Here is a 24,837-nt window from a genome sequence, read left to right as displayed (position 1 = left end):
AAATAATAAAAAAAATTATGAACGAAAAAATTAACCTTCATGATAATTTTTTGTATTTTTATTTATATTTTAATTATAAACATAAATATAATTTGATTATATTATTTATGAAATGTGACTATAGATGTAGTTAAAATTTAGTTATATTACTTATATATAGTTTTATTCTATTGTATTGCTTATAAAGTTAGATTATAATTATGACAATAGAATTATTCTGGTATTTTTATATGTGTGACTAATTGGTGGTGTTAAAACATTACTCTTAATTATAAGAAAAAAGCTCAGTATACAAGCGATTAGGGCTTGTAACTATTACAAGTTCATTAACGCCTAATCCACCAAAACGTGCTACAACTCCTACGTCACTTACACGCGCTATATTCACGCCGTTTCACGTTTTTTTTTTGTGCCTCTTTTTCTTCTTTTTCTTTCTCCGTTGTTCTTCTTCTTCTTCTTCTTTCTCTGTGTCTCTTTTTTTTCTCTTCCTCCCTCTTTTTTTTATTGAAATTTCTTCTCCTCTTTTCGTTTTCTCTTTTTCCTTCATCAAAATCACCAGAAAAAATAAAGAAACATTATTCAAGGTACGTTTCTTGCCTTCTCTTTCTCCTTCTTCTTCTTCTTCTTCTTCCTCTTCCTCTTCTTCTTCTTTTCTTTTATTTCTTGCCTTCTCTTTCTCCTTCTTCATTTACGTACTTTTCTCTCTGTTTTCTTTTTTCGTTATTCTCGATTTCTATTGTTTTTTGACATCAAGCTCTGAAATCGTTTTTGAAGAAGAAGAAGTAGTAGAAGATGAGGAGGAGAAAGAGAAAGAGTTATGAATTATGCATGATTTTGGGTGTATTTTCTGTAATCTTTTGGGTGTATTTCTATAATCGTTTGGGTGAATTCCTGGAACCGTGTGGGTGTATTTCTGTAATCTCTTGGGTGTATTTCATGTAATCGTTTGGGTGTATTTCTGTAATGCTTGCCATTTTTTCTGAAATAAAAAATACACCCATAGATATCAGTAAGATACACCCATAGATATGAGTCAAATACACCCATAAATATCAGTCAGATATCACTCAAATACACCCAAATGATTACAGAAATACACCCAAAGGATTACAGAAAATACACCCAAACAGTTACAAGAATTCACCCAAACGATTATAGGAATACACCCAAAGGGTTACAGAAAATACACCCAAAGGATTTAAGAAAATACACCCAAAATTCGTTGAAGTACATCTTATGCATAATTCAGAACTCTTTCTCTTTCTCCTCCTCATCTTCTGCTGCTTCTTCTTCTTCAAAAACGATTTTACCATGAAAAATCGAAAAAAAAACGAGAAAACAGAGAGAAAAGACGTAAATGAAGAAGAAGAAGAAGAAGAAGAAGAAGAGGAAAACGAGGAAGAAAAACGTGCAGAAACGAAAGAAAAGGAGAAGAAGAAGAGTAAGAGGAAGAAGAACGTACAGCAAGAAGAAAAAGAAGAATTTCAGAAACCATGAAAATCGAAAAAAAAACGAAGAAGAAGAGGAAGAGGAAGAGGAAGAGGAAGAGGAAGAGGAAGAAGACGAAGAAGACGAAGAAGAGAAGAAGAAGAAGAAGACGAAGAGGAACCGTTTGAGTGGGGCGCGTGTAGTTACGCTCCATTCAAAATGAATTAATGCGCGTGTTAATGAAGTTTGGGTTGATAACTTGTAAAACTTGTACGGCCTTTTTACTTGTATGTGTAGCAGACCCCTAATTATAAATAAGGTTTATAATTTAAAAAATCAAAGACTCAATTAAAAAGATACGAAAAAGATGATATTAAAATATTCTAACTCTTTAAAATAAAAATATTTAAAATTCAATTAAAAATTATTTAAAATTTAAACTCAATAAAAATTTATATTCAATGTGTTTTGTATTAAATATATTTAATAACTTATTATATCATATTGGTTGAAATTAGCTTTTATAATGTTAATTTTCTAATAACACTTTATTAGAAAAAACCATTTTTTCAGAATTTTTTAAAAATTAATTAATATTATATATATTTTGTTACATTACATCTTGTTATAAAAAATTTATTTATTTCTAATACTTATATTAAAAATAAAACAAAATTTAAATTAGTGAATTTTAATCTATAATATAATAATAATATAGTAATTATTTTATATATTGTACGAATATAAATTAATTATTTTTTTATTTATAAAAATTTGAAGAGCTTGTTATATATATATATATATATATATATATATATATATATATATATTGATGAATGTGATATATTTTTTTATATAACTAATTTTTAAAAAAAATCTGTTAGTTAATCTATTACCTTTTTTGTTTTAGTCCAAATTAAATATTTTTTATTGTTTTTGGAAAGAAAATTTTTTGAGAAATTTAATAATATGTGATTAAAAACACCGAATAAATTATACAAAAACCAATTAAAACATAACATAAAAATATCTTTAGCAAAAAATAAAATAAGCATCTTTATCTAATTGGTCACCAATTATAATTACAATATTTATTAATCAACTATCTAATAACCATTTATTACTAATTAATCAAATATCTAACAACAATTATTAAAACACCTAACTATACCTATATTTATTAAAACAATTAACATATTAAATGTTCTATAATATTCAAAAAATGTTAACCAAAAATCCATATAATACGGATTATAATATAATAATATCTAACAATATCGGAAATAAATCATTAATAAAACAAATAAACACATTTAACAGTCTCATATATATATATATATATATATATATATATATATATATATATATATATATATAAACAGAAATTAAATGGATCCCCACGGAACGGGTACCCTTCTCGCCTTATATAATAAACGGGTTCCCATCTTCCGTCTCTGTGGGTACAAAAAATTTTCATATCTGTTTTTCAGCGCGTAAATTTTCGCGGATTTCTACCCTGCCGGAAGGTAGAGGGTGAGGGTATTTGCCATCCCTAAAATTAACAGAGCTATTACATATTCAAGTATTTTTGGAAACTAAATCCAATCAAGTTGGTATAAATTCAACAAAAATTACTTTCATTATCCATAGCGTGTACACATGCACTTCACTAACGCAACAAAATCCCACTTCACTTTGCGTTTGTTCTTCGTGCACCTCCTCCTTCTTCTTCTATTGGTGATGTTGTTGCTGTGTTTTGTTTTTATTTCTTCTTCTCTTCTTCTTTTTCATGTTATTGCAGTTATTTATTCTTTTTTTTTGTTTGATATTTTCTTCTCTTTTCTTGGTTTTATTCCTCTCAAGAGAGTAAATAAAAAAGAATTTTGAGAAAATAAAATAAGAAAGAGAAGATGAAAAAAAAGATGAAAAAGAAGACAAAGCAGAAGATGAGGAGGAGAAGGAAGAAGAGTTTTGAATTGTACAGGATAACGAGACCAAATGCACCAAAATTACATAGTGATTTGCGACATAATTAACTCAGAAATCCACCGAAATTACAAGAGTTTCTGGGTTTATAGAATGCACATTTTTGGTTAATTTGTTATTACACAATGATGTTGTTATAATAATATCTCGATTCATTTGCAGTTCAGGTGTGTTGTCGATGAACAATTTGTCCTAAAAGTTGGGATGACTTTCAAGACAAATTGAATGGAAAGGAATGGAATCTAATGCAAATTGGATAAAGTGATAATGAATAATTTTATTCTTCCTTGCTAAAAAATTTAGTCAATATTTATCAACAGTATAAAGTGAAACTCAATTAACACACAAATGAACTGAAATTAGTTCAAATTTAAAAAAAGTAGTAAAAAAGACTCAATCATCAACAAAAATACATCGAATTCATTTCTAGATCCAGATGAACCTCAATTAAACTAAGAAATGAACCGAAATTACTTAAGAAATAAAAATTTTGGTCAATACTTATCTGCAGCATCAAGTGAACCTCAATTAAATCACAAATGAACCGAAATTAGTTCAAATTTGAAGAAGCAGTAAAGAAGACTCAATCATCAACAAAAGAGGAGTGCTAGGAGGCCTGCAAATTTTGTGATTTGTAGCCATCAATTAGTCATCATTGGTATTTTTAATGGTGTGAGATTTCATCTAATGGTGTGAGATTACTCACCTTTTTTTTTGCTGGTTAAGTACTGACCATATTTTAATAAAAATGTTGGCTCCCTAAACTTTCTCTCAACTAAATCCAAGTAAACCTCAAATTACTAAAAAAATAAACCGAAATGATTTAATAAAGGCATCAGAAAAAGAAGAAACGACGACAATAAAATTTGCGTGTACTTAGTTAGTTAGAATTATAACTTGAATATAGAGCTTTATTCTTAAATCTTAAATTAAATCACTTATTCTAAATTTTTATTGTCTTTTTGAGAGCAAAAGAAATTTTCGAAGAGAAAGTCTAGGGGGCAGCAATTCTATTGAATTTTGGCCAGCATGTAACCAGCAGAGAAATGTGAGCCATTGGATGAAATCTCACACCAATTTCACACCATCAAATCATCATTGATGGCTAATTAATGGCTAACAATTACAAAAGTTGCTGGCCCATTGCTCATTTTCGAAAAGGATTAATATATTTATTTTCTTTATTGATATAGGGCTACTTCATTAACTAAAAGATCTTTCTTCTTCAGCCTGTCTCTCTCGTCAGTCGTCACGCAATTCACACGTGCCAACCAACATTCAAATCCCAACGGCTAGTTGCGTTCGTCTCCGTCTCCCTCTCTTTCCTTTCTTTCTTTGTTGTCTTCTTACCCGATCTAATCCAAACCCTAACCCTATACTCTCTCTCTCTCTACTTTCTCTCTCTAGAATCCATTACAGTGCAGCGATGAAGCACTTCATGCTGCCAAGAAATGCAATCTTGCGGGAGACACACACTCCTACTCCCGCAGAGTTCCCTTCTCCTTCACCCTCACCTTCCTCAACCGCCAAAAAACCCAGGCCATCTCGCAGGAACAGATCCACCAAGGAGAATGATCCTCCTCCCGAACACCACAATGCCCGATTCAAGAGCCTCTTGCCTCCGAGGCCTCCCTCTTCAAACCCTCTCAAGCGCAAGCTCGCCCTTGATGTCCCTCTTAATGACAACTCAGTCCCCGCCAATTTCGATTCTGGGGTCAAGGTATCACGTTTTCTCTCTCAAACGACATTGAGTAGAAAGTAGGGGGGCTGAAGTGTTGCTGGAGAAATGAAGATCCGTTTTTTTTTTTTTTAATTTACTTCCTATTTTTCGTTTTGTAGGTGGTTGTGAGGATGAGACCTCTGCGCCACGACAAGGAGGAAGTGGATTCTTCTGGGGTTAAGAAGATTTCCAATGATTCATTGTTCATCAACGGTCAGAATTTCACATTTGATTCTGTTGCTGACACTAACGCTACTCAGGTATGACCTTCCATTTATAGAATTGAACTAATGATATGTGTGTTTAGTCATCACGAGTTATCCTCAGCTGTTTAATTCCAATTTATCATTTCATTTTCTAGCTAGACATTTTTGAGCTTGTCGGGGCGCCTCTTGTGGAGAATTGCTTGGCAGGATTCAATAGTTCTGTATTCGCATATGGGCAGGTTCATTTCCATTCTCCCAATAACATTTTTCTTTTCCCCTTATGTTGTAAATTATTATTATTATTATTATCATTACTAGTGATTAAGTTAATTTCATGTGTTTTTAGACGGGAAGTGGAAAGACGTATACAATCTGGGGACCTCCCAATTCTTTGTCAGAAGACAATCTAACAAATGATCAGAGAGGCCTTACGCCACGTGTATTTGAGAGACTTTTTGCCCGCATAGACGAAGTGAGCTTTAAGTTTTGCTTGCTATTAAGAACCCTGTGTTGAATGTATGACTTTGTCTGATGTTTGTTGTTGTGTTTCCTTCACAGGAGCAAACTAAGCATTCTGACCAGCAACTCAAGTATCAGTGCCGCTGTTCTTTTATTGAGGTAGAATTGGATGACTGGATATTATTTTTTCTATCTTCCTTCCTGCTAAACCCTGTGATGTAGTCAATTTGACACACAAATTTGCTTTGCAGATATACAATGAACAAATAACAGATCTATTAGATCCAAATCAAAGAAACCTACAGGTAAAGTTTATATCTTATATTTCTAGTTCCACTACTTCATGTTGGAATTGTTTATACTAGAATGGGTCATGTTTTTTTTTGTCCAGATCAGAGAAGATGTCAAATCTGGCGTCTATGTTGAAAATCTTACAGAAGAGCCTGTCTGTTCTATGAAGGATGTGACTCAGCTTTTAATTAAGGTGCACTTTGCCATACTTCTTGGATTCATAGGAAATGAAGATAAATCTTTTTACCTTGTGCTACCTCATTTTGAGTATCATAATGTTTGATTTTAAAACTAAAATTCTTCATGAGGTTAACTTTTGACGCTCTGAAGCATGAATAACTGAATGGAAAACAACATTCATTTATTCCATAATTCATGGAAAATTAAATTATTTTCTTCAGTGCCTTTATAAAAAAAAACTCTATTTAATAAACTCTACTCAGAAGTTTCAACCAGCTATATATATTTTGTAGTTTTCAGAGTCTTTATCCTTGCTTCCTTTCTTTACCTCCCTATCTAAAAGCCCATAACCTCTAGAATTTGCATTTCATCATGCAGGGACTGTCAAACAGAAGAGTAGGTGCAACTAGTATAAATTCTGAGAGTTCTCGCTCTCACACTGTTTTTACTTGTGTTGTTGAGTCTCGATGTAAGGTGATGCTCTCTTTCCTCATGGTTTGGAAATTGTTGAGTAATAGAAACTTCTTCAAATAATTGTGAATTTCTAAGATAGATTAGTTTTTCAAAGAAAAGATGTTACATATTAGAAACTTGGAATGAAATATAGTAATGTCGATTTTTTCTTTTTGTTGAAATATGGGAAGCTTTCCTCTTTGAGAAGAGAACCGTCGATAAATGAGCTATTAAAGTAAATTCATATTTGCACTTTGCAGAGCTCTGCAGATGGTATAAGCAGATTTAAAACAAGTAGAATCAACCTTGTTGATTTAGCTGGGTCTGAGCGACAAAAATTAACGGGTGCTGCCGGAGAGCGTTTGAAGGAAGCTGGCAATATTAATAGATCACTTTCACAGCTTGGGTATGGTTTAATAAGTATTTGTTTGACATAGACTTTATACAGGAGTTGAAGCAGAATCACAAATGGTTTAATAAGTATTCATAGAAAATACCTCTTGCCATCACAACATTAAAGATTTTCATAGAAGGCAAAGTGAATTTAGCCATATCATATGCGTAGGCTTTTCCCCAGTAGAGCCATTTAGAGTAAAATCTTCTATTCTACTTTTGCAATTGGACTTCCATTTGATTCCTTTTTCTCACAGGAGACTTTGTGCTCTTCTCCTCCCATAACAAGCCAAGTTGCACAATTCCTTTTGGTCACCTTCTCACAATCCGTGCTACCCTTTCTTCTTGATTTTTTCACTCATCTCAACATTTTGCATCACTGCTACTTGTTCTCTTTCACTTGTTCGCATTTGCAATCTACCATTTACTACCTTAATGATTGCGGCTCATATAGTTGACATAATAGAATTTCCTTTCACTACCTTCAATGTTAGCATTGTTAGAGCAAAGATGTGGGAACCATTAGGAATCAAGGATTTCCTTGTATATACTAGAGTAGATTCTGCTGGAAATACATAGTATTCATCTTATTAGTACTTTCCTGACTACACAATTACAGTTTTTTTTTTTTCTCAACATTAAAAATAGTTACTGATGTTAAGTTGTACTTCAGGAATTTGATAAACATTCTAGCTGAAGTTTCTCAGACAGGAAAGCAGCGACATATACCATATAGAGATTCCAAGTTGACATTTTTATTGCAGGATTCCCTTGGAGGAAATGCAAAATTAACAATGGTTTGTGCTATTTCCCCAGCACAAAGGTAGATGTAAACCACTGCTGATTTGAATTCTTTTTGTGTTTGATCTTTATGAAATCTTTATATCTTGACATGACTCAGGATTTCAGTTGTAGGAATGAAACTTTCAGTACTCTGAGATTTGCACAACGTGCCAAAGCTATCAAGAATAAAGCAGTTGTTAATGAAGTTATGCATGATGATGTGAACCACTTACGGAAAGTGATACGCCAACTCAGGGTATATATCTCTTCCACTGTACTCAATCATTTTGTTTTTCTCAGAACATGAAAATTATTTGAACAATTTAATAAGTGTAAGAAATCAATAGGATGAGCTGCATCAAATTAAAGCAAATGGTTACAGTCCAAGTGATGGAAGTAGAGGCCATTCAACAGCTTGGATACAAAGAAGTTTGAATTTATTGCAGTCTAGCCTTAGCCGCCCACAATCACTACGTCATGTTGATGATGATGGTGATGAGGTGATGGAGATTGTTGAGCATGGAGTTGATGACCATTTGGTAACTCTCCACAATACGGATGGAGGTTCTGCTGCCCTGTCAGCCCCCAATGCATCTGTTGATTCTCCTAATCCTAGGGCTTCAATGAATTGTGAGTCCCTATCTAACCCTGGTGTAGCCCAATGCAATTCACCCCCTAACCTCAAATCCCCAACTCCCAGTGTTTCACCAACAATTACCAGTAGCAGGAAAAGTCTGAAGACTTCGTTAAGGCTGTCTCCTTCTAATAATATTCTTCAAGGCGAAAGTGAGTTAGACACACAAATTGTTGATCAGAAATTGTGTACGGGCTTTTCTGGCCAGGAAGCTCCAAATTTCCTTACTAAAAATGAAAATTTAGCTGCAAGCATTGGTCTTGATGTTATTGGTAGCCAGCATCATAGTTCAGCTTTGAGGCAGTCATCGTTGCAGCTCTCATTCAAACACAGGGAATCCAAGCTAATATGTCAAGCTAACAAAGTTGACGTGGGAGTGCAGACTTTTCTCGACAATAATGCTAGAGAAGAAGATTCTGTTGTGTTTGACTGCAATAACTGTAAAAGCATAGTGCAGCATGATGTCACTGAGATAGATGAAGGTTCAAACATGCAGCTGGTGCCTGTTGGTTGCCCTGAGTCAGCAGATAAGCCGAAGAAGAAGAAAATTCTAAAAGTGAGTATAAGAGCTGCAGCTCAATTTTGCCAATTAGCTTGAATTCACTCTATTGATTATAATTTCTTACTGTCATGATACAGGCAATAGAGAAGGTTTTGGCTGGATCTATAAGGAGAGAAATGGCGCTGGAAGAGTTTTGTGCGAAGCAGACTTCTGAGATAATGCAGCTCAATCATTTAGTAGGTTTCAGCTTGTTTATTAAGGACCATCTGTAGCCATTGTTTTGCCATCTTATTGTGAAATTTTTTAATTCATACTTGTAGTTGCAACAACACAAGCATGAGAGGGAATGCAACGCCATAATTGCACAGACAAAGGAAGAAAAGATTCTTCGCCTTGAGAGTCTTATTGATGGTGTTTTACCTGCTGAGGAGTTCTTGGATGAAGAGCTGATTTCCCTCAGGCATGAACACAAGGTAGAAATATGTTCTTTTACGGTTTCTGTTTTATAGTGACACGTTTTGATGCTTATATTCAGGACTTACCCTACTTTAAACATTCGACAGCTTTTAAAGGAGAACTATGAACATCATCCAGAAGTTTTGGAGATGAAGATAGAATTAAAAAGAGTACAAGATGAGCTAGAAGAGTACCAGAATTTCTACAAATTGGGGGAGAAGGAAGTGTTGATGGAGGAGATACAAAGTCTAAGAAACCAGCTTCAATTTTATGTAGACTCCTCAGCCACATCAGCAAGAAAGCAATATCTGCCATTGCAATTGACTCATTCATCTGAACCCAGTTTGGCAGCAAATCTCACTGCCATTCCAGATTCAACAGAGGGTGGTGACTGGGAAAGTGAAAATCCAGTATTTACTAAGGACAGTGCCAAAGAAAAACTTGAACATGAAAGAAGTCAATGGGCCGATGCCGAGAGAAAGTGGATTTCACTTACCAAAGAACTGAGTGCTGAGCTTGAAGCTAACAGGTCACTGGCTGTAAAGAGGAAGCAGGAACTAGATGCTGAGAGGAAGTGTGTTAGGGAACTGAATCAAGCAATGCAAGCAGCTATAGAAGGCCATGCACGACTTCTAGAGCAATATGCAGATCTGGAAGAGCAACATGTAGAATTGCTTGAAAGGCATAGAAAGATCCAGGATGGAATAGACGATGTCAAGAAAGCAGCTTCCAGAGCAGGAGTAAGAGGTCCAGAGTCTAAGTTCATAAATGCCCTAGCTGCTGAAATTACAGCATTAAAAGCTGAAAAAGAAAAGGAAATAAAAATCTTAAGGGATGAAAATAGAGGCCTTCGAGCCCAATTGAAGGATACCAGTGAAGCAGTTCAAGCTGCAAGTGAACTGCTTGTGCAGCTTAAAGAAGCAGAGGAAGGTGTCATTACTGCACAGGTGAGTAAAGAATCAAATATGTATGTATGTTTAATAATAAAGTTTGCATTGCATTGATGACGTTTAATATAGCACTTCAATATGAGTCACAGTTTTTTTTCGTTCTTCTGAACCAAACTCCTTGGTAATTTCCAGAAGCGAGCTATGGATGCTGAGCAGGAAGCTGCAAAGGCCTACAAACAAGTTGATAAATTGAAGAATAAACATGAGAAGGAGATAACCACACTCCAAGAACTGCTTGCCGAAGCACGTTTGCCTAAGAAAGAAAGAGAACCAACTGGTAATCATGGTGTAATTCAACAATTTGAGCCATTCTGTAATGAAGAGGACAGCGACCTTGCAAAACTAGCAGAACAATCTTGGTTCTCTGGTTATGACAGATGTAACATATAGATTAATAAGTTTGTTAATAACTGTAATCTTTTACTAGGTTTGTATTTAATTGTTAATATGATTTTTACTCAGTACAAATGAGTGTAACTCCCTATGTCCCCCTACGTTGCACCAAAGCCTAATATACAATCTTAGTTATCCACCACAAGATATTTAGCTTTGAAACTCAATATGATATAAAAAATAGTGGATTGTATAGTGGATTATATATATATATACACGTCAGATACTATAAAGACAATAAAACTAGAATGAGTCAAGAGAACAAACACTGGCTGTCAGAATCCTGTCGGGAGAACGTTGACTTTTCTTTCGTGAAGGCTGCAATTGCAAATTCTCCAGAGGAAATGCTACCAACTACCTCTACCGAGCAGGGCTTCTCAATTGAGGAGGCAACGGTGCATGATCTCCAACTTGCTTTCCAAAGAAACCAGTTAAGTTCTAAGGAACTCGTGGAGTTCTACTTAGAGCGAATCCAAACACTTAACACAGACCTCAAAGCTGTGCTGGAGGTGAATCCAGATGCAATAGCCCAGGCTAACATAGCTGGTCAAGAGAGAAAGGATAAGCCACATGGGTCTTTCTCTGCTTTGCATGGAATACCCATTTTATTGAAGGATAACATTGCAACTAAGGATAAGTTGAACACCACCGCAGGGTCTTATGCATTGTTGGGGTCTGTGGTGCCTAGAGATGCTGGTGTAGTCACCAGGTTAAGGAAAGCTGGGGCTATCATATTAGGAAAAGCCACTCTTAGTGAATGGTCAAATTTCAGGTCCAATAATGCACCCAGTGGTTGGTGTGCCAGAGGTGGACAAGGAAAGGTAATTTAAACTTATGATAATCTTGTATCATTTATTAATGTTCTTATTATGCATCAAATGTTCTGGTTTGTTTGCTGTTAGTGCTAATTTATGTGATTGCAAGTAGTTATCTAACTGAAATTAATGACTAGTGAGATTGGCTGAATGGATATGTTCTGTATGTTGTAGAATCCATACACCAAGGGTGATCCCTGTGGGTCTAGTAGCGGATCAGCAATATCAGTAGCGGCGAATATGGTGACAGTGTCCCTTGGCACTGAGACTAATGGCTCCATTTTATGCCCTTCAGGTTATAACTCAGTGGTGGGGATCAAGCCAACAGTTGGTCTCACTAGTAGAGCTGGGGTTATCCCAATCAGCCCCAGACAAGACACAGTTGGGTAAGTATATCACAGTCACAGTGCCTCCATTTCTCTTATATCAAAATCCTGTTGCAGGTTCTCATTCCTTAGTTATAACTTTGTGTTTGGCAAGTGTTGTAGGATAGGAAAAGTAGAGGCTTTGTATCTTTGTTCATGTCCCTCTGTCCCAAGTTTCTTGATGCAAATTGTTTACGGCCTAATAGATTTTGTTAGTCGTCTTCTCCAAATAGGTTTGTATCTCCCAGTATCCTTATATTTCTGTCTTGAGACATTACCCTAACATTGTGTTGGCTAGAGCAGACCAATTTGCAGGACTGTATCGGATGCTGCCTGTGTTCTTGAAACCATTGTAGGCATTGACATTAATGATGAGGCAACAATTGAAGCATCAAAGTATGTCCCAGAAGGTGGCTATTCTCAATTTCTGAGGGAAGATGGACTAAGCGGGAAGAGACTAGGAGTAGTGAGATCATATTACAATTTTGGAAATGGTACTTTTATGCACAAAACTTTTCAGCTACACCTAGAAACCTTAAGGTATTGGAAACTAGCATCTATTTCAAAGCCTTAGTTACTTGAACTGTGACAAGTCTCTTGTACTTGCATAAAACTCAGGCAAAGAGGTGCCCTTTTGGTTGACAATTTGAAGATAGATAACATCGTCGAAATCAATATGGATCAAAGTGAAGATATTGCTCTGGAGATTGAATTCAAACTAGCCTTGAATGCATACCTCAATGACTTAGTTGCTTCCCCGGTGAGAAGCTTGGCCGATGTGATAGAATACAACAAGAATCACTCAGAACAGGTTAGCATTTTTGGAGGTCACCCTTTTTATTTTCTGTTTTTTGCCATCTTACCAACTTAACAATCTTGTGGAAATGGCAGGAGAATCTTGATGAGTATGATCAGGATCTCATGTTGGAATCTGAGACGACAAATGGCTTTGGAGAAACACTGAATCAAGCACTCCTGAATCTAAAAAAATTATCCCAAGATGGATTTGAGAAATTAATGATAGCAAATAAACTTGATGCTGTGGTGATACCTTTTTCAAGATTTAGCAAAGTACTTGCTATTGGAGGTTATCCAGGAATAATTGTTCCAGCAGGATATGAAGAGGGTGTGCCATTTGGAATATGCTTTGGAGGGATGAAAGGATCAGAGCCAAAGCTTATTGAAATTGCATATTCCTTTGAGCAATCAACTAAGATTAGGAAGCCTCCTCCAATTCATAAGTAAAAAGGTTTAATGTTAAACAATGATCTGTATTGTGTGACCATTAATAAAATCAATACAATGATATGGTTTGTGACATGTAACATAATCCAATAACTGAAAAGATAATCAGGGGTTTACTTCAACTACATTTAGACCCAAACAAAGCACTTCGAAAGTAATTAAAGAATTAAAGGCTGAAAGTTGAATGGATGATGATCATATATATAGTGAAACATAATTGCAAATCACTTAAATAATTGAATTGGATCACAAAATTACATGGATCCCCTAAAGTGAATAACGTTGCGTACATGTCCTGAGATACATTTTTATGAAAATCGAATTAAGTAAGGTCGATTTAGACATTCTAGTAGTAAATCGAATTAATCAAATTCGAACTACTTTGAATTGATATAAATTGAATGGAATGGATTCAATTTACTATTATTTTGACTCCATCTATTGTAAATCAAAGCCAATGACTTCGAATTGTAGCCATAATTTTCGTCCCTAGTAATTCGAATTCATCAACCAGTTTCGTAGAAGGTCTGATAAAGACGCTCAACGAATTTTTATTAGTAAACTTAATTTCCGATCGTATTTTTTTCTTAATGGTGCATTTGTAGTGCACAAGAACTAAAAATTTATCTCCCGTAGCCATTTTGAGTGTCACTCTTACGTGGATTCAACATCTTGTTCGTATATAGAGGTTAGAGGTCTACTTTAAATCGAATTAAATTAATTCAATTTAATAATGTTGTTGGTTATGGGTAACTCGAATTAAGTGGAGTCGATTTACTCTATAATATTTTCATACTTAAACCGAATTCATTCCATTCGATTTATTTTAGTGCATCCTCGTACTAGTAAGGTCGAATTACTAGCATCATTACTAAATCGAATTTTATTAATTCTATTTACTACCAAAGCCCTAAATCGAATGTATTAAATTCGATTTACTTATGCATGGCTAAATCGACGTAAGTGAATTCGATTTACATTAAAATAGGCTAAGTACGTGACTCTTCTCACTTTAGAGGATTCATGTAAATTTGGTTTCAATTCAATTATTTAAGTAATTTGTCCGAAACATAAGGACTTGTTTGGGCGTGGGTAAAATAAGATAAAAGTATTTTTTTGTTTATTTATTATTTAAAAAATATTCTTTTTAAAGAAAAAAATCTTCTAAAAAATATATATTGTAATTTTTAAAAAAAATATTTTTTATTTTTTTAGTATTTTTATTTTTATTATTAAAAATTTATCAAATATATTAAAAAATAAAAAAAAATCTTTTTTAACGACACTGAAACCCAAAAACTTAAACTGATTTTGGAATTCATCAAAAGATCGAAACCTTAACCTTTTGGATCTAGAACTCTAATACCATGTCATGAACCCACTCATTCCAAAAACATAACCTGACAAGACAATGTAACACTAATAGTCATATCTCTAATACGTCCTAAACCTCCATTGTTCACATTGTAGACTTAGGCCATTACTCTCTATACTTTCTTTAAAAAAAAAATAACAAGGTTCATGTGGACGGAGTCTTTCTAGTTTCTAGTACCAGTGTTAGCACAGAATGTTAATAGCGACTTTATATATATAATATCCACTCCCTATGTGGGACCAAAACATGCTGCACATACTGTCGGCAAAAGAATGTGCGATGAAAGTGTAGATGATCTGGAAGACTTAGTTTTTGGATTCCAACATCGCAGCCTGTGACCCACCTTTTTTTAATTGCTCTTTGTCCTCCACTTTTCCACAATTATAATGCAACTCATCCCAAGCATACAATAGCGCAGTCACCTGAAGATATTTTCTTGTCTTAAACTCTTAATGGCTTCACCATCAGTGTATGCATCCTCTTTCTTGCAATTCATTTTTCTTATCCTTTTGGTAACACTGTCTTCTGTGTTACCAGTAGCGACCTTTAGCAAGGAGCAGTTCTCAATTGAGGAAGCAACCGTGCATGATCTCCAACTTGCTTTCCAAAGAAACCAGTTAAGCTCTAGGAAACTGGTTGAGTTCTACCTCAAACGAATCCAAAGCCTGAATCCGGTTCTCAGAGGGGTATTGGAGGTGAATCCAGATGCACTAACCCAAGCTGACAGTGCTGACCAAGAGAGAAAGACTAAGCCACAAGGCCCTTTTTCTGCTTTGCATGGAATACCCATTTTGGTTAAGGATAACATTGCAACTAAGGATAAACTGAACACTACTGCAGGGTCTTATGCACTTCTGGGGTCTGAGGTGCCTAGAGATGCTGGTGTAGTTACCAGGTTAAGGAAAGCCGGGGCTGTCATATTAGGAAAAGCCAGTCTCAGTGAGTGGTCACATTACAGGTCAAGTAATGCACCTAGTGGTTGGAGTGCAAGAGGTGGGCAAGGAAAGGTGATTTATGTTACATTTTTCTGCATCATAATATGCTAGTGACTTAATTTTCATGTACATGTAGCCCCAAACTATGTAGTATAAACATGGGAATGCATAGACCAAAGATTGATTGCTTATTATTTTGGTGTATTATGAAAACATAAGAATATGCTATTTTCTGTGCTTGCAAGTTATCATCCTACTGAAAGGCTAGTGAACTTAGCTTAGTGACTATATTTTTAATGGCATTTGTGAATTGCAGAATCCATACACAGGGGATGATCCCTGTGGATCAAGTAGCGGATCAGCAATATCAGTGGCAACAAATATGGTGACAGTGTCCCTTGGTACTGAGACTGATGGCTCCATTTTATGCCCTTCAAGTTATAACTCAGTGGTGGGGATCAAGCCAACAGTTGGTCTCACTAGTAGAGCTGGAGTTGTCCCAATTAGCCCAAGACAAGACACAGTTGGGTAAGTATATCACAGTGCTCCTCTCCATTTTCTCTTAGATAAAAGAATTAATGTGCAAAATTTTGTGGGCTGGTGCAGGCCAATTTGCAGGACTGTATCAGATGCTGCCTATGTTCTTGAAACCATTGCAGGCATCGATATTAATGATAAGGCAACAATTGAAGCATCAAAATTTGTCCCCAAAGGTGGTTATGCTCAATTTCTAAGGAAAGATGGACTAAGAGGAAAGAGACTAGGAGTGGTGAGAGTGTTCTTCAATTCTGGGAATGATGCTTTTCTGCAAGAAACTTTTAAGCTTCATATGAGCACCTTAAGGTAATCAAATTGCTATTTATATTTGTGTCAACTATTACTTCTAATGAATGTTAGTATTTCTAATATAATTCATTGAAACTCAGGCAAAGAGGTGCAGTTTTAGTTGATAATTTGAAGATGGATAACATAAATGAACTCAGTTATGATCAAAGTGAATCCATTGCAATGGATATTGAATTCAAACTAGCCTTGAATGCATACCTCAAAGACTTGGTTGCTTCACCGGTAAGAAGCTTGGCCGATGTGATAGCTTTCAACAAGAAACATTCAAAACTGGTGAGTAATTTGGGAAGTCCTTTTTTCCTTTGTATTTTGCACAGTGGGAACAATGAATACCAACTTAACAATGGTATGGAAATGGCAGGAGAAGATTGATGAGTATGGCCAAGATCTCATGCTGGAAGCTCAGAAGACAAGTGGAATTGGGAAACAACTAAATGGAGCATTATTAAATATGACAAGATTATCCAAGAATGGGTTTGAGAAACTAATGAAAAGAAATAAACTAGATGCCGTGGTGGCACCATTTTCAAGCTTTAGTAGCATACTTGCTATTGGAGGTTACCCGGGAGTAATGGTTCCAGCAGGGTATGAAAAGGGTGCACCATTTGGAATATGTTTTGGAGGGTTGAAAGGATCAGAGCCTAAGCTCATTGAAATTGCTTATTCCTTTGAACAAGCAACCAAGCTTAGGAAGCCTCCTCCTCCAATTCACAAATTAAAATTTTAATGTCTTGTTTGACTCTATGACTTCATATATTAGGTACGGGTAATGTTAGGGAGACAAAAAAAAAACAGCCAGAACTTGTTTTATTTAAAATTCATTAGCTGTCGCAACAATTAATGAATGTTAAATAAGGCAAGTTATGATTGTTTTTGGCTGATTTTCTTTGATTACCAAACATTTCCGATTAAGTACAAAGACATATATAGATGTGTTGCTCCAAATAAAAATACTAAATTTAATAGCAGCAAGTCAGCAACTCATATAAATTAGTTAATAGCTCAATTTCAAACCAATAAATACACATAGATCTTCCAGAATATATTTTTTTATAATTCAAATTCAATCTTTATAGTCAAAATCATAACATCTTGTACTATTTTGTACTATTTTGTTTAGGAGACATTTCATTTTTCATTAAACTCGGAAAGATTCTTTAAATTATAAAACCTCAACTATGTCTCTGTGTATAATATTTTATGCACCCATGATTCATATTTTTATTGATTACTTTTTAAAAAAAATAGAAATAATAATACAAAAATAACTTTAACTTACAAAAAATATATGATATAAATAATAATTTATCTGTGATGATTTGTATTTTTAAAAATATTTAGATTCTCATTGTATAGTAATGATTTGCATATGCCTAACCCAAAATAAGTAGAGTAGAATAAATAAAAGAAGAAAAAGAATTAAATTAGTCTGATTCTTTAAATTAGTTTTCCAAACTTTTTTTAATTAAATTTATTTTTTAAATATTTTAAATTAGTCTTTCTGTTACTTTTTTTGTTAATAGGTGTCAAAATTTACTAATGTGGCATATTAAGTGACACCGAAATACTCTTCTCTGAGTTTTAATTAACTATTAACATAATAAATTTATAAAATTAGATCAAATCAAAACTTAATTGAAGCAAGAACTTGAGGTATTAAAATCTCTTAATTTAGAATTGATCTAATTTAATTTCATAAATTAATCATGTTAATAGTCAATTAAAATTATTAAATGTATATTGTAATATTATTTAATGTATTATATATCAACAAAATTTGATACTGTTAGTAATAAAAATAGTGAAATGACTAGCCTGATCGATTTAAAATATTTAAATACGAATTTGATTAAAAATTTTCTGCAGAGATCAATTAAAAAAATGAGTGATTTTACTATTTACTCAAAAAAATGGGCAAAAACTAAAAAGTGTTGATTGAGTTCAGTGTGGTGCGAAGAGTTTTGCTTCGAAAACACTTGGTGTGAGTGAGAGTGTGAACTTAGCTTCCTTCTCCCTCTTCATCTTCATCTTCATCTTCATCTTCATCATTCCGCAACTCAAATCCCTTTTCTCTTCACAGAAAATTACCATTTCCAGCAAAGCTATCTCCGCTGCAAATTCAATCAAGCCATGGTATGTTCTCCGGCAACACATCCCCTCTTTTCTAAAACCTAATAACTTTTCCTAATTCACGAACCCAAAGTTCCGTTTTTTTTTTTACGCAACAAAGGGCAAAGGGAAATAGTTCTCATTTCTTTTAATCGATTTTAAAATTGACAGTCGGGAAGGAAAGAAACTGTTCTGGACCTAGCGAAGTTCGTTGACAAAGGTGTTCAGGTTAAACTCACTGGTGGCAGACAAGGTTAAACCCTATCTCCTCTTCCTTTGTTTTTCCCCTTAATTTATTTGTAAGTCAAAATATGTGTGAATTGGGTTGACTATTGTTAATGTATGTATTTGGTTCATTGTTTATTTTATTTTATTTAGTTGGATATGGTTTTACTAGTCTCATATTTGTACGTTGGTGTTAAAGCTAGATACGTGAATAATTTGGACATAGTCACAGTGTGGATGATTATTGTAAATGTTTCCCAACGTTGATTCTGGTTGTAGATTGTGAATTCCTCATGGAGGATAATGCTTACTCTTGAATCTTGATGTAGTTCCTGTCTTTATGAACAATAAAATCGTGTCAGTTTGGCATTTTTTTTGTTTTAAATCACTGCTGTTCATTTTGAGTTCAAATGAATAGTGCTCAACTGCAATTTATGAACATTTGCTAATCAATACTAAGTTGAGATTTTATGCATCTTTCTTGAATTAAAATGGCATCAGACTCTTATACATACTTTCATTACATTTTACTTTGTTGAATTACAGTGACAGGAACTCTCAAAGGTTATGATCAGTTGCTTAACCTTGTCCTAGATGAAGCTGTAGAGTTTCTAAGAGGTAACTAATAGGTGGACCCTATTTCTTTATTTATGAATTTAACGATTTATCATGTATGTACTTCTGAAGCTTTGACTTTCTTATCATGCTAATAACTTTTGTAATGTAACTTTCACATTGTTGCATCTTACAATGAAGTTTGGTAGGGGCAAAGAATATGTGCATCTGGTGAACTTTGTTGCCCTTATTTTGAATGAAATAGTTAGGAGTGTGATTTATCATTTGTTTTGTTGTCAAGAAGTTTCTTCATTAAATTTATTATTTTACCACACTAAGCTAGATCAATTTTCTTGTCACAAATTTTTGAGGATTAAGAAAAGGGATGTTTACTGATTCATGAGAGTGAGGGCTGAATGAGTAATGAGCTATTAACTGGCATGCTTTAACTTCAATTCCGCTGCAGCTATGATCAAACTGTATGATGTAAATATCTCAAGACTTCCATTTTACTTGAGTGAGAGGTCCATCTAAAATAACCCTAACTATGTGCAGAATTAGCACAGAATTTTTTGGTGCTGAAAGCTGAATAATATTAACATTGGGTTTTAAAATATTTGACTTTGTTCTCACTTTAAGTGGGGCTTATTTTTATTGAATCCATCATCTTTTTACATATGCTTTCCTTCAGATTTATCAAATCCAACAGCAAAATTAAGATTTCCATACAAATGTTGAGTTCACTGTAGAACTTGTGTTTTCATTTTCTTTTCTCCCTTTTTCTCTACCAAAATAATAAGTTGGCTTGTTCCTAAAAATTTTCTGCCTTGTAATATATATATATATATATTTTTATGAATATTGCATTTGTCTCATGCTGTAGATCCTGATGATCCTCTCAAAACTACTGATCAGACCAGACGTCTTGGCTTAATTGTAAGTTTTCTTCCATTTCAACACTATACCTTGTTTGTAAAATTTTGCTGATCCAGTCTGAAAATTAACATTTCATGCATGAATGTGAAAAATAATTTCCTGAACCTTGTTGGTTTTCCTCCTCAACTGATGAGTTTTTTAGTTGGAATAAAGAAAAGGGAAAATTATCCGTTGTGGGATAAGTTGGGGTTAAACTGATCAGAGCTTATAAGCTTATTATTAAATGTAAGTAAAAATGAAGATCTAAGAAGGTTCATATTGGAAGGGGAGGGGGAACAAACGTTTTATGAATGCCATGCTTCATAGAAGAGATTAATAATAGGCTTCTGCAAAATTTAAAGAGCTTCGTTCATTTTATAATAAGAGCATTTCATTGCAATACATCTAAAGACTATAGATGCATTTAGGCTAGGCTACCTACATTACATACACCCTTTAAGTGCATCGTTTCTCGAGATTGTGTAACACAGGATGCTTTGCACCTGCCCTTGTATGCTAATTGTTTAAAATTCCACCAATTTTGGAGTTTGCAGTGTCTATAGGGGAAGTTATTATGATATCACAAAATCATTTCCTGCAAAATGAAAATAAAAAATAGAACTTACAACATGACTAAATAAGCAGATGTATTTATTTATTTGTTTTCTTTTTTATAGTTTGTTTTGTTTTGGATATTTCAATACCAAGGGACTTGACTGCTTCTGGTGCACTGCAGGTTTGTAGAGGAACTGCTGTCATGCTTGTGTCCCCAACTGATGGTACAGATGAGATTGCCAACCCCTTTATACAGCAAGATGGGGCCTAGGTTTCAAGTATTTTTACCTGTTATCTAAGTGCTAATCAATCCCTTCATGGCTTTGCTATGAAACCATTAATGCAGAGATTCTGAATAGCATTTTGTGTACTTCGTAATATTGGATATATTCTTAGGCCTTTAATCAATATAATGTCATATGTGCACTTAGTTTGTTCTTGATTAAGTTAATTCCTCTGATTGGTAATGCATTTTTGCTCAGAATGTGTTTTATTAACTTCTTGCGAGTTCCCCTTCATGGAATATTATATGTTGATCTGGCCAAGTACATCATGTGCATTATGTTGACCTTGAGATTTGGTTACCATAGTTATTTGATCACAACCACTGTCTGTTTAATGCTAAGTTCTTAGGTTTGCTTTAGAGTTGTTTCTAATGGTATTATCAATTATGCTTAAAACTAGTGATTAGTGTTGTTTAGGACAAGCCTTTACAGGGTAAAGCTACTATTAAGTATTAACAATTGCTGGGGAACTGTTCTTAGTTCTTATATATATAGCCCTTTTTATTTATCTATTTTTTCCTTTTAAAATTTACCTATAAAAGGGTTATGATGAGAGAGAAAAAAACTGTACTTGGTGATTAATATAAGTAGGGTTTTCTTAACGAGTATACTCTAAAGCTACTTGTAATGATTTTAATATAGTAAGTTTTTAAACTTTTATTCTTATAAGTGACTTGGAAAGTTTAAAATTTATTTTGTAGCAATTTTAACAAGTCTCTTTGGTGTATTTGTTAGGAATACTGTCAAAACTCAAAACTCAAAAAACTAAAAATAAAGTCATCAATCATCGTAGAGAAAAGAAAGAGGAGGATGCTTATCCGAATTTGTTGTCAGGCCCAGTTGAATTTGATGAAAGAGACCATTTTCATTAATTTTAAAAAAAATAGTGATGGTGTATAGTACGTAAGCCGATATTTAATAGGAATTCTTCCATCAGTTTTTACTTTCTTAAAATATATATATTATCGAAGGATTGTGAAGCACTTTGCAAGAGAAAACGATGGCTGGAGAAGAGAAATATCAGATGGTTATTAGAATTTAATATTTTTTGTTATTAATTAGTCATTAATATTTAAAAATATGAATTAAAGTATGTTATTAAATTATTAAATTAAAAAATTAAATTAATAATAAAAAATAATAATAAAAAACAATAAATTCTTATATGAAGGTTTAGAAATTTTCGCAGGAGAAATTGCATATGCAATTATGCATAGAAGTAAATTTACATAGGACTATTGGTCTTACATAAAAAGACTTGATACAGCCATACAGGTGTTGAAAATTTTGTAGCTATCTCATTTCATAAGGGGACTAAGACATAAATGAAAAAATAGAAACTATTTTGTTGGATTTATTTCTATATTTAATATTTAATATTTTTCTAACGTTTCTGAAGCTAACATGTAATAGCTAAAAGAGTATTTATTAGAGGTGAATACTATGATACTTAAAAGGTGATGTCTATTTATTAAAAAGGATTAAAATTATTATTTAATTTAAAAGATATAAAAATAAATAATTTTTAAAAAATTAAAACTTACTATATAAAAAGTAAATTAAACAAAATTTAGGCAAAAAATTATAGGTATCATAAAGTTAGCCTTCAATAGATTACCAAAAATATAGGGACACTAATAAGTTTGACCAAAGTTAAGATTGGAAAGTCAAGTTTGCAAACTGAAATTCAATCAATCACACATGTCATAAAATTCAGTCTAAAGTTCAAGGGAAAACCATGTTAGCAAGTTTAGACTTTCCAATAATGGATATTATTCCGTTCTAACTTCTAACCTTCTTCCTTTGGTGAACACACTAATTTTGTTTTATTTTTTTTTTTTTCCAAGCGTGATCCTCCCCTTGCTGTAGCATCCTGTCGTCATTACGGAATAGGAATAGGAATAAGCGTAAGCGTAAGAATGTGAATGAGTAGACAGTGGTAGGAGGGTCGTCGGATAACTTCATCGGGATAAATCTCTTTATTCATTTAAATGGAAAGGCTTTGTTTCTAAAATTAAGTATTGATTAATTTTTTGTCTCTTTATTCATTTAAATGGAAAGGCTTTATTTCTAAAATTAAGTATCGATTAATTCGAAAAAAATGACAGATTAATCCACGAACTAAACAGGTGATTCATTTATTTTTTTATGTTTTTTTTAAATAAAACTTTTAGCTGATATTTTTACTAATTTAAAATAAAAATTCGACTCATCAACTAAAAAATATAACTTGTTTAAAATTTTTAATCAAAAAATAATATTTTTTGTCAAAATATTTTTTAAATACTAAAATAAAAGGGTAAACAAGTCAGTCCATTTAACTTATCAAACTGACCATAAACACTCCAAACTAAAAAATTATAGTATGCGAATGAAATGGGCTTAAAAATGGACTTAAAGAGTCCAATCTATTTAATCCACGGATTTAAACTGACCAAGTCTACGTGGGTCGAGTTAATCAGTTTGACAATTCTAGTAGTGGTAATATCTAAGGATGGCAACGGGGTGGATAGGGACGAGTTTTTGCTCTACCCAATCCCGTTCTGTCCTACAATAACCCACATAAAATTCGGTCCACTCTTATCTGCGGGTAGTAAAAGTTAAACCCTATTCCGTCATGCCTCTATAATTATTAAAATTTAAAATTTAAATAACCATCATTATATTGCATAACACTAATTAAAATAAAAATTTAAATATGATACAATATTATTAATTATTTTACTAATTATTTTACATATATTACACGTATTATATGTTAAAATTATATATATTATATATATACCAGGACGGGTATTATATAAACCTGGCCCCGCCCCGTCCTGATAAAAATTCATTCTAGTACGGGACGACCTGTCTTGTGCGGATATGGGTGGGGTGGGTACCCATAGATAGGGGGTGGAGTAGCCATCTCTAGTAATATCTTATAATGGAATAGAGTTTAAAATAAGAGGCGTGCTATAGGATCGTCAAATTTTGTAATTTATAGTCGTTAATTAGTTATCATCATTGTTTTTAATGGTGTGAAATTATATCTGGTGGTGTAAAATTATTTATTTTTCTTTTGTTGATTAAGTGTCGACCAAATTTTAATAAAAGTGCTAGACTGCTAGTTCCCGAAATTTTCTCTTAAAATAATATAAACTTGTTTTATTCTACTATTTCATAATATAAACTTAAAATAAAATTAATTAAATTTCAACCTCGCAACAATAGAAACTAGAAAGGTTCTATTGCACTATTTGTAATTAACTTGTTATTAGTGGAAGCAATATCTTTAGAAATAGAATGAACTAATGAAGGTCAACATTTTCCGGAATCACTTTGTGGCCAATTGTTAGGTAAATAGATTTACTCATTTTTTTTTAATAATTAAAGAGGTAAAGTGTCATTTTTTACTATTAATTTTATAAATAAGACAAAAATAAATATAAAAAATAATAAAAAATTAAAAATTATATTTTATACTCTTAATTTTCTTTTAATAATGGAGAGGATTAATTTTCCAATTTTCGGTGGTAATGCTTCTAACTTGAAACTTCCAAGTTCCAAAGGTGGTAGCGTATCTACTATGGACTAGAGTCCAATGAGAGAGTAAGAAAAAGGAGTAAAAGTAAACAGCAATAAACAGCAAGATTCAACAACAGCACAAAAGTTGAGTTGACATTCAGCCACCCTATTTCAAACATGGACCGTTGATTGATCCATAATTGTTCTCATTTTTTCACAAACAGACACAAAAACACACTTAAGTTGAGTTGACACGGTCAAATCCTCAA

At 33.3% G+C, this 24,837-nt stretch overlaps 4 protein-coding genes across 5 annotated transcripts; all 4 read left to right on the top strand.

Moving 5' to 3' along the window:
* Window positions 1–4,840: 4,840 nt before the first annotated feature.
* LOC130970647 (kinesin-like protein KIN-12B) lies at window positions 4,841–11,082 on the top strand. The gene is made up of 16 exons (XM_057896792.1): window positions 4,841–5,134; window positions 5,254–5,394; window positions 5,496–5,579; window positions 5,687–5,812; window positions 5,899–5,958; window positions 6,051–6,104; window positions 6,191–6,283; window positions 6,649–6,744; window positions 6,984–7,129; window positions 7,790–7,939; window positions 8,026–8,155; window positions 8,247–9,089; window positions 9,173–9,271; window positions 9,356–9,508; window positions 9,599–10,438; window positions 10,574–11,082. The coding sequence occupies exons 1-16, from the start codon at window positions 4,841–4,843 to the stop codon at window positions 10,829–10,831; spliced, it is 3,567 nt and encodes a 1,188-aa protein (XP_057752775.1). The 3' UTR covers window positions 10,832–11,082.
* A 10-nt stretch (window positions 11,083–11,092) lies between these two features.
* Window positions 11,093–13,379, top strand: LOC130970648 (probable amidase At4g34880). Its single transcript, XM_057896793.1, has 5 exons — window positions 11,093–11,655; window positions 11,824–12,035; window positions 12,318–12,554; window positions 12,633–12,825; window positions 12,906–13,379. The coding sequence occupies exons 1-5, from the start codon at window positions 11,179–11,181 to the stop codon at window positions 13,257–13,259; spliced, it is 1,473 nt and encodes a 490-aa protein (XP_057752776.1). The 5' UTR covers window positions 11,093–11,178; the 3' UTR covers window positions 13,260–13,379.
* A 1,624-nt stretch (window positions 13,380–15,003) lies between these two features.
* Window positions 15,004–17,433, top strand: LOC130970144 (probable amidase At4g34880). Of its 2 annotated transcripts, XM_057896140.1 has the most exons (6): window positions 15,007–15,103; window positions 15,172–15,627; window positions 15,886–16,097; window positions 16,176–16,412; window positions 16,496–16,688; window positions 16,777–17,433. In XM_057896140.1, the coding sequence occupies exons 2-6, from the start codon at window positions 15,601–15,603 to the stop codon at window positions 17,140–17,142; spliced, it is 1,035 nt and encodes a 344-aa protein (XP_057752123.1). In that variant the 5' UTR covers window positions 15,007–15,103; window positions 15,172–15,600; the 3' UTR covers window positions 17,143–17,433. The 2 variants fall into 2 exon arrangements, with proteins under 2 accessions (XP_057752122.1, XP_057752123.1); XM_057896139.1 differs by having other exon boundaries at window positions 15,004–15,641.
* An 863-nt stretch (window positions 17,434–18,296) lies between these two features.
* On the top strand, window positions 18,297–21,220 carry LOC130970145 (sm-like protein LSM7). Its single transcript, XM_057896141.1, has 5 exons — window positions 18,297–18,548; window positions 18,696–18,777; window positions 19,296–19,367; window positions 20,188–20,240; window positions 20,956–21,220. Exons 1-5 carry the CDS (start codon window positions 18,546–18,548, stop codon window positions 21,043–21,045), a joined length of 300 nt encoding a protein of 99 aa, XP_057752124.1. The 5' UTR covers window positions 18,297–18,545; the 3' UTR covers window positions 21,046–21,220.
* Window positions 21,221–24,837: the final 3,617 nt, after the last annotated feature.

This window comes from Arachis stenosperma, chromosome 3, assembly GCF_014773155.1.
Source record: "Arachis stenosperma cultivar V10309 chromosome 3, arast.V10309.gnm1.PFL2, whole genome shotgun sequence".
NCBI classification, from domain to species: domain Eukaryota; kingdom Viridiplantae; phylum Streptophyta; class Magnoliopsida; order Fabales; family Fabaceae; genus Arachis; species Arachis stenosperma.
Note: the sequence above shows the minus strand (reverse complement) of the source record. Positions and strands in the feature narration are given on the sequence as shown.